This window comes from Castor canadensis, chromosome 6 (assembly GCF_047511655.1).
Source record: "Castor canadensis chromosome 6, mCasCan1.hap1v2, whole genome shotgun sequence".
In the NCBI taxonomy this organism is placed as follows: domain Eukaryota; kingdom Metazoa; phylum Chordata; class Mammalia; order Rodentia; family Castoridae; genus Castor; species Castor canadensis.
In genome coordinates, this window is record NC_133391.1 from 30,768,409 (window position 1) to 30,779,036 (window position 10,628).

The window sequence follows — 10,628 nt, forward strand, 5'->3', positions numbered from 1 at the left end:
TTGCTGACAATTATATTATAAAAGGAGATGTATAAGCATGTTTATTAACTCAGTTCTACATAATTATGTTAATTTGGGATGTTAGGGAATTTTCACATTCTTCATATCCAATTTATGCATTTATTTCCTTATCCTCTACCTCTTTCCTTACAATGTAAGCACCCTGAGGCAGAGATGATATCTGAGTTGTTTATTGCTGACTTTCAGTACCTAAAAGCCAGCATTATATATTAGTTGGTCAAAAATGATATTTTACTGGAGAAATGCATGAGGGAATGAATGAAATATAATAGGACTGATAAATCAATGATAATAAAACCCATCTCAAAATCTGCCAATTTCTGGATTCCCTGTTTCTGATCTCATGTTTGGGTTGTAAGCTTTCCCATCAGAAACATTTCTCTGGACAAAATTCTGTAATTCTTGGGAAAATATCAGTTTACTTAACATCGATTGAGCTGAAGAGTGTGGAGACATAACAATACAATAGCTTTTTACAGAGCATAGTGAAGATTAGAAATTTATGTGTATTTTTTCTTTTGTGAATGAAATGATATATTCTAGCTACTTTTAAAATTTATTATTTTATTAGTATATAATAACTGTACAGGATGATACATTGCGATATTACACATAAGTTTAAAATATATTTAGTTGGATTTACCCTCTTCATCATTTTCCCTCTTCCGCCCCTCCCCAGACCTTTTTAGAATAATTTGAACAGGTTTCATTCATTTATTTTCATATATGCATTCAAAACACATCCACCGTATATACCTTCATTCCCCCTTTCCTTGTGCCCACTGGAACTGTCCTCCCACTGGAACCAACCCCAGAAAAGATTTATTGTTTCTTCCTGCCATTCATTTTTTAAAATTAAGTGTATGTTGGTATTCCAAGGGGTTTTCACCTTGGTACTTCAGGTTTGTTTATATTGTGCTTTCATGAATTGGCCCCCTCCCCTATGCTCCTTACTCATTCTCTATCACCATGCTTCCCTAATATTCAACAGCTCACTGTGCAGTGTATCATATTATATTCATTTATAGATGGGTTGTTTCAATATTTTTCATTTTGTAACTTTTTTCTCTCTCCCACCTCCCATAACCCACTCAGACAGACTCACTAATACAATTCTGTTCTCTTTGTTATAATATATATACATATACATATATATACTCACAAATATAATACATATATATGATTATATGTTTCTATATATACTTTTAACTTATAGGTTTAGCTTCCACTGTGAAAGAAAACATGTGATCTTTGATTTTTTGAGTTTGGCTTATTTTGCTTAACATGAGGTTCTCCACTTCCATCCATTTACCTGCAAGCAACATAATTTCATTCTTCTTTATGGCTGAATAAAACTCCATTATATGTATGTACTATACTTACTTAATCAATTCATCAGTTGTGGGCATCTGGGTTTTTCCAAAGCTTGGCTAATGTAAATAGTGCTGCAATAAACATAGGTGTAGAAGTGGTTCTATATATCATGGAGTGCTGGAGGTAGCACCGTGGTCAGCATGTGTGCCTTTTCCCCCCAGGATTTTTCCAAGCGGAGTCAAGGTATACCAGACGTAGCATAAGTCCATATTACAGATAGGTGATTGACTATTTCTTTGGCTTTTCTCTGCCTTCTCTTTTCATTGGCCAGGATTTACACACCAGAACCAACATCTCTGCTTTTCTGCCTTTTATCATCCAGCCCTTTGGTGGTCATTTACACAATCAGATCCACTGCCCACAGCGTGAAGTTCTTTTCAGGTGCATAATAGAAGGATAATCTGCATCATGCCAGGGCTGACCAAGGTGAAGGAAGTCTGAGGACATACACAACTATGTGTAGAAAAGAGCCCACCCCTTGTGCACTCAACTGTTTTCACAATTTCCAATGGTGACTGATTTATAAAGTGTGTGAGCTATGTACTCATAGAGAAAATGTTGTGTTCAGGAGGATCTTACATTTATCTATTTTTTGTCTATCTGTCTCACATTGGAAAACACAGTGTTTTCATTAGATATCAAAAATGTATTTAGAGTAACACTACCAAAGGCAAGGGATAAGAAGACAGCCTCAATATTTGTTGTCTTAACTTCTGCCAAATCAGAAGGATGGTGATCCAGAGCTCAATTTTATTTATTTTAAAAATAGCACTGTAGATATTAATAGAATTATGCAATTGGATATCATTATATTTTATGTGTTTTGGTTGTCGTTTGGGACAGCATCTCAGGCATGTCTGACACTCTCCATCCTCCTGCCTGAGCCTCCTGAGTGGTGAGATTACAGGTGTGAACAATGATCTATGTAGAGAGTAACATAGAACAAAATTGCAGGTGATTAACCTCTTTTTGATTTCTTACATTTGGTACAGTGTATGAAACTTGCCATGAATTAAAAAAAGTGAAACAAGATATACTGGCATCTTATAAATCCACTCCTGCAACATTAGATCTGAATTTAATGAAGATAGCACCCCACTTTGAGGAACTGACATTTTGTTTTGCTTTATGGCTGAACTGTGTAGGAAATGTCCTTTGTCCATTCTCAGCTTGTTTAGGAAAGACCATCTTACCACAGGAACTATTTTTCAAGTGGAAGCCTGAAGTGTTTCTAAGGTGCAGTGGTGGGCTTCTGCAAGCCCATCAGGTGGGAGAACTGCTCTACTTGGGGACCCTGTGTCTTTTCTAAAGCAGTTGTTCACAGCCCCACCCCACAGGGTTGTTTGCATTTTCCTTTGTCTTTTTCCCTCCTAGTCTTTGTTACATGGAAGGAGCCACATTAGCAGTTCTTCCTGCCTCTACAATGAAGGTATGTTTGTGCTTCTTCTAAGGCATTTTTCCTAAAAATTTTTGTGTGCTTCTTAATTTATTTTCTCAATACATCTCTGTCCTAAGTGCTGGGAATTTGAAAGAAATTTCAAGATATCCTGGTTTCACTTTCTTTGCTTAGTTTCTTTGTTTCAATGGTTGCCCATTGTGGTGAACACCCCGTGTATTCCTTGGCTGTCTCTGAATGTTATGATGCATGTTTTCTGCTGCCCTTGGTAGCTCTTCCTGAATGTGTGCATTGATTCTGTCATTAATTTCTGGTGATTCCATCATGGTGTTTATTCCTATTTTTTCTCAGCTAGAATATCATCATTTACTTACCTTGGTGCCTTTAGAGATGACATGGTGCACACAGTGGTGAGAGGTGAAGGGAGTTGATAGATTTTGAAGTTCTTTGCTGTGGATGGAGAAAAGAGCTGGACACGGCAAAGAGAGAAAAAGGACAAAGAAGAATCTGGCTGTGTGAATGAACCCATTCCAGTTCACTGACTACTTTGTAATACAAAATATATATTTCTACTACTTTTCATATGCACAGGTAAGTAGTCTTGAGTTTATTGAATGTTTATCTTAATACTGCATCAAATATTCTTGAAAGCATTCTAAAAGAATATCTTAGAAAGTATCACAGTACTAGAAGTGAGTTAGATGTATAATAAATGTTGCCTGAAAACAAAACTGATTTATTGAGATGGAAGATGAATGGCAATTGGATAAATTATTATTTTTGCATGAGTGAGAGTGTGAATATGTGTGTCTGTATGCATGCATGTAAAAACCAAAATGACAAAGGGGTATTATTCTAGGTGACACATATTCAAAAAGTAATGGTCTTCATGAGTTTATCTGATAACCATGATTGTTTGTAAAAGGTCTTCGGACAATGTATGCATATGTCCCTGTACAGACCTAATTTTAAAGTGGTTTCAAAACCCAAAGATTTAATAAATTATTTTATGTATATGTTTAGACTCCTGTTATTTGCTATGTATGTTAGATTTATATAGTTTTGCTTTCCTAAACTCATGGACCATATTAAATTATGTATATATAAATCTGTATCTTTATTTTCACGTTATTTCATTATATTTCAACATTTGTGTCATCATCTAGTAGAAAGTCTGCAGGCTACTCTGTTTAAAGCATGAAGCTCAGCTGGGATGTCTGGAAAAATGCAACACTTCTATGAAGGAAAAATATGACCATACATACATCATATTTTAATTGAATGTGCTAATAAGTCTTCAACAGTTATATTAGAAGTTGGGGCATCCTCTTATGTACAATGGTTAATATCTTATGGAGCACATCTATAGTCATTTTATGTGTGGAAGTCGTAGTGGGAAATTTAGGAAATGGATTCATAGCACTGGTGAACTACATGGACTGGGTCAAGAAAAGAAAGATGTCTTCCATTGATCAAATCCTCACTGCTTTGGCTCTCTCCAGACTTGGTCTGCTCTGGATTGTACTTGTAAATGTAACGTCATCTCCACCTTCACTGTTGGAAGCCATAAAAAAGATTGGAGTAGTGATGCGAGTGGTGTGTATCACCTGGATTGTGATGGATCACTTTAACGTCTGGCTTGCTTCAAGCCTCAGCATCTTTTATTTTCTCAAGATAGCCAGATTTTCTAACTCTGTATTTCTTTACCTAAAGTGGAGAGTTAAAAAAGTGGTTGTGGTGACATTGCTGGCGTCTCTGGTCTTCTTGTTTCCACGTATTATCCTGATGAACACATACATTGACGCCTGGATTGAAGAATCTAAAAGGAACACATCTCACACTTCCAGTTTAAGGATCTTTGCACAACTTTCCAGGCTTGTGGTAATGCTCACCCTCATTTTTCTGTCTGTACCCTTTTTTGTGTCCTTGACAGCTTTACTCCTGCTAATCTTTTCCCTGTGGAAACATCACAAGAAGATGCAGCACAATGCCCAAGGATCCAGAGATGCCAGCATCATGGAGCACATAAAAGCTGTGAAAACTGTCATCGCCTTCCTCTTACTGTATACCATTTTATTTCTGTCTGTTGCTTTACAGCTTTCTAGCTTTGATATATTGGAGAAATTTCCAATCATGTTTATGTTCCATGCTGCTGGAATGGTTTTTCCTTCAGTCCACTCATGTGTCCTGATTCTGGGAAATAGTAAGCTGAGACAGGCTTCTCTTTCTGTGCTGCAGTGGGTGAGGTACAGGTGCAAAGATGGGAGACCCTCATGTCTCTAAAATATTTTGTGATCATCTTGCATATTGCAGAGGATAGTCAGTTCAAATGAGTACATTGAATTATCAATTTGGACTTCCCCAATGTTCTTCTCTTACATTATTTCATGAATTTCACAAAACTCATGCTTGGAATTAATATGTTTAAATATATTACAACTTTAACGTAATGTATACAGGTATATATGTTAGTAAACTTATAAAAGGATATAAATATGTATCACTTAAATATTAGCACCATTTATTATAAACTATACTTTTTTGTCAATCATTTACTTTTTAAAAAGTGATTAATCTATAACATAAAAGATATATATATATATATATATATATATATATATATATATATACACATGTGAATGCAGTATTTAGTAAAAATAAAACTGTATATCTCTGCATGTAAAAATAATTTCATTATCTGGAATGTATTGTTAACATTTCAGAGAAATAATGAAGAATAGTTGTAGATGTCTAAGTCAGATGCACTAAATCGATTGTTAATAAATTTAAGATCCATGTATAAAATGTAGTTAAGAAATTCCTGACACCTGAGGATACTTTATTCTAATGTCCCTCTCTGTATTTTTAGTTTCAGAAAAATAAATTCTTGAGCACACTAATTTTTATTTGGAATAGGAATTTGCATTTGGAAATAAGTTGTATTTTCTCTGTTATTTTCACAGGCATACCACAGTCAATTTAATTTTTAATGCACAGGAATGCTCAATCATGGATGACTATAGCCTTTAAATTGAAAATCACATTGGACAAGGTTTTATTATACTCTGTGTCAACATTTATCTGTATTTCACCAGATTTAAATGCAAACACAATTTAGAGCATCCTGTTAGTGGCCAGCATATAATTAACTATTACTTTCTTTATTTGTGTATGTTGTTATGCTATGGTTTGGGTATACTGTGTCCTTCAGAAGTTCATGTGTTGAAGGCTTGGTTATCTGCTTGGGGATGGAATAACTCAGAAGAGATTGACTCATGTGGCTATTGACATAATTAATGGATTTATTCTTGGATGGATTCATTGTTGAATGACATTATTGGAAGGTGATGGAACTATTACCTGGTGGAGCCTAGTTGGAAGAAGTAGGTCATTGGGGTCCTGCCTTTGAAGGGCATCTTGCCCTTGGATATTTCCTGTTGCTGCTTCCTGGCTACCATCACCCACTGCCATATCCTCTGCTTTACCTCAGGCCCAAAGCAATAGAGACAGTTGACCATGGACTGAAAACTCTGAAACTGAGCCCAAACAAATTTTCTTCCTTTTAGCTGTGAAAATTAATTTAAAAAAAAGCTACTGAGGGCATAGTCACAGTGAGAAAAATCTGGCTGATACTTAGGAGTACTGATTGTTTGGCAGAAACAAAGGATAAATAAAAGTGAATAAGTTTTAAAATAAATTAGGCTGAGAAAGGGACTTAGAAAGAAGGAAAAGTGGTCAAGGGGCCTGTTTTTAAGTTGTTAAGTCTTCAGTAAGATAGATATGCTCTTATGGTACAAAATAAAAAAAATCTTTAATAGCTACTCAAAAGAGGGCATTATAATATTTTGTGGTGGTTATTGTGTTTATTTAAATGTCTTTCTAGAACTCACATTTGTAGTACTGTATTTCTTGTAGAGAAACTGATGTTCTGAAGTGTGAATCAGACCTGATTGTACAAAGAAGCATTATACATATTAACAAGTGCATGTAACCTAATAAAAATAGAACTAGTGAGTTAACTGCTAAATAGAGAGCTTTAAAAAAAGAATATTAGCATTTGTTACAATGTCAATCAAAGATAAACAGAAAAAAGAGAATTAGACAAAACAAGAGCTACATCTGACAACCATGAGTGGGACAATTAAAAAATAGTTCAAAATTGTCACAGATCCCTAAATGAATTTCTTTAGGTATTCAAAAGAAGCAGGCTTTAGATTAGCATGTATTTATTATACATATCTATATGTAATATCACATATCATATATTTTGTAAAATATAATCATGTATTTTCCATACTTATGTTCTTTTTTTTTCTCATATATGACATCTGTATATAAGAATTACATCTAAATGAAAAGTCATTGATAATATGTGAATAAAGATACAGGACTATAAATGGTCAAAGTACTCTTAGATGATTTCTAATACTTGTTCTTCTCTTCTTGGTTATTAACAGAACTCCAATCTTATGTTCTGGATGTTGTTGTTCCAACTGTCAGAACTAGGATGCTATTGTTACATAGAGAGCTAAATGTTTATCTATCTAAATCACTAAACTTGTACAAATTTAGTTATTTTTTAAATGTGAACCTGAAGTCTGAATTAACATACCAACCAACTGTAAAAGTTACTGGAGCAGTATGAATAGTAAATGTAATACTTACTGAATGATATGTATCAATATTTAAAGAGTGACGTTTAAACTAATGAAAGAGAAGAATGATAAATAAGACCAATAATTATGGCCATGAGTGCTTTCAAAAATATCCTTCCAAAACTGCATCATTGTTTAATAATGGGGAGAATAATGAATCTAAGGTGTGTGAAATTCAAAATACGAAATATTTCATAAACTACTAAGAGGATGGAAGCAACATGATAAGATTAATCAATAGACAAATGTAGAGCTCTTTACCAACAGAGAATGAACAATTATTTCAAGAAACATATTTCTTTTGTAAACAGACACTTCACAAACCCCAAAATTCTGAATGTATGTCAAAGAGTTACTCTTTACACAGAATATTTTTCTCACCATAATTCAGTGCTATTTTAAATAAATACTACTACTACTACTACAACTAATGATGCTGTATGAATTGGATGGAAAATTGCACTCTAATTAATGAATCAAAACATGACATGTTAGCATTGATCTCACTACCTAATCTATCTAAGTGGTTTTTGAAAATCTTAGTCAAATCAAGAAAATTCTTACCTATGAATGCACTTGCTAAGAAAAAAAGGTTAAAAGGATGTACCAGCAGACTACTTAAGTCAAGAGTATACAAATTAATGACAAAGTCGATTAATTTTTAATGACTTAGAAAAACGAACTTACAAAGGAGTAGCAAATGTATGTGAGGCTATGCTTTATACAGACCATTGTAGTCATTGCTCGCGTACATTATTATGTTTTTCTGCAGTGGATTGATCCAGTCCTTTTACTGCAAGTGGAAATCCATGGACATACTATTCTCTTGTATAAAATGGAGGAGAGATTTGCAGAGACTGTAATGTAAATCATCTCCTAATTACATATAATCCACATTACAATGCAAAAGCTATGTGAACAGGTATTACACAGGACTATTTGGGAAATAATGATAAAGGTATTCACATGTTCAATACAGATGATTTTTTTGTGATTATTTGCAGTCCACCATTGCTTGGATTTGGAAGGATGACTGTGAAAAAGAAAGAAGAAAATAATAACACAAAGGCAAAATCTAACATGGGTGTGGCGGAAACTGGATGGTTCTTAAAATCAATAAACAGATGAAAAGCAAATGCAGATGATGGTAGAGCATGGAAATTGTCCAAAGAAAAAAAAGAAAGAACTCTATGTAAGCATGCCTATTCACCAACAGTAAAGAATTCAGATAAGTCAGATATTTTCAGTTGTTGAATGGGTAGTATGGAAGCTTCTCAATGCCAGGCTCAAGAGCTGCATTGTAGACCCAGCATCTGGTCATAGGTGGATTTTCCCAGCAGCCACTATAACAGCTTCATACTGAGCGTGACTGGCAGCAGATCTCTGTGTGAGAAGCTTTCCCAACACCCATGAGGTGAAATTCAGGAGAGATCTTTATAGTGGAATTCCACACAGTTTAGGAGGCTCAGTTTTTTGAGCTGTGGCTGTACTGTTGTAACTTTGGTTTGATGTGTGTGTGTGTGTGTGTGTGTGTGTGATGTGTCATCTCCTTATTGGTTGCAACATTTTTCCCCTAGGTATAGCTGTTTTTTATTGTCCCATTATATATGTATTCTCCAGAGTTAGTTATTTTACTTCTTTCTTGTCAGCTCCTCACGATTCCTCCCACCTTATTATACTTAATAATAATTCTTTGTATTAAACATTTCTTGATCACATGTAAGTGTGATCTGTCTCCTGGTTAAACGTTAACCAATAACAGATTTTGAATTTTTTTTGATTAGGATAATTAAAAAAAAATTTTTATTTTATTCATATGTGCCAGACTTTGAATTTTTATTTGACCAAAATTTTCACTGAAACAAACTATGTGCAAGGAAATCATAACCCACTAAAAGGAAAGTAGTAAAATATAAAAAGCTGAAATAAGACCTTCTTATACCATGCCAATGTTAAGAGCAACTTGTACTAGTGTTATTATCCAGTGCAATGAGGAAAGAAGAAAACAAAGTCAAGAACAAACTGAATACAAATGATAAAGGAGATTTATCTTTCCTTCACACATTGTTTGTCTATGAAAAATCCATGTAACCCACAAAGAAATAAGCAGTAACTTTACCAAGTAAATTCAGTGTGTGTAAGATTACCATATAAGATACTGAGGTATTCATTAGTCATATCTAATTAGAATGTATCTTTTCAAACTGGACTCTTTCACTGTAGCAACAAAAACTGGAAGGTGCATGAAGTAAGTCTAATATATCATGTTATGAGTTATGTATGCAGTTCTATCTAAAAGTCTACAAAATTTGAATAAACATAGATACATGCCTTGCTCTTGTGTACATAGGATCAATTTCCTAGTTACTGTGGCCTAATGTTTGTGTCTGATGCAATTCCAGTCAAAATCACAGTGAATTTTGGAAATGTCTATAAAATGTCTTATATTTAATTAAACAAGAGCATTTAAATATTAAATAGTGACAGGAGAGAAGCCTTTATTTAAAGACTTCAGCGTGAGCGCTAATCTGGATAAATATTATGAGATGAGCTACCTGAGTGTGGAATAAAGAGGTTTTCATCTCAGTAAGTTGTTCAAGGCTTGTTTTTAACGTTGGAAATTGCAGGGTGAGAAATAAAGTGTCATGAATCCTCAGAATGTTTTTCAGAAATAAAATGAAATGTGTGGGTGATAGTGGTGGGTGTTGTGGTGTATACCTGTGCTTCTAGCTTGTGAACAACAACAAAAGCTATGCTCATGTACTGGTTATCAGCACACAATTATAGCAAGAATTAGTTTTCTTGGTTGCTACTAGAAAAATGTAGGAAGGATTTTAAGAAAAATTTGGCAAATCTATAGATTGTTACCTTTGTACTTTCCTACATAGATCTAATAATTTTTGTTAAAAATGAACTATATCCAATATGACTAAAATCTGTGAATTTAGACATTTTTGGCATATCTTATGCATTTGTTTCCTATATTTCACCAGTGGGCATACAAATTTAGGGAAACCAAATTATGTAGATGTCAGACAGGCAAAAAGGTACAAAATCATGAAAGAGAATATGTTGTCATTTGCATGCTTACAAATAAGAGAACATATTTTTCTCCATGATCAGTTGTGAAAACTCCAACCTGTGGAAGGACATACATTATACTGGAATGAGTTATTTTGAGC

General features: G+C 34.1%; 1 protein-coding gene across 1 annotated transcript; it reads left to right on the plus strand.

Annotated features, from left to right (window-relative positions):
- The first annotated feature begins 4,129 nt into the window (after nucleotides 1-4,129).
- On the plus strand, nucleotides 4,130-5,074 carry LOC109674390 (taste receptor type 2 member 125-like). Its single transcript, XM_020151366.2, has one exon. It carries the CDS (start codon nucleotides 4,130-4,132, stop codon nucleotides 5,072-5,074), a length of 945 nt encoding a protein of 314 aa, XP_020006955.2.
- Nucleotides 5,075-10,628: the final 5,554 nt, after the last annotated feature.

Bases quoted from the DNA above. Each gene is read 5' to 3' on its own strand.
- LOC109674390 (XM_020151366.2), top strand. From the start codon at position 4,130: ATGGTTAATATCTTATGGAGCACATCTATAGTCATTTTATGTGTGGAA.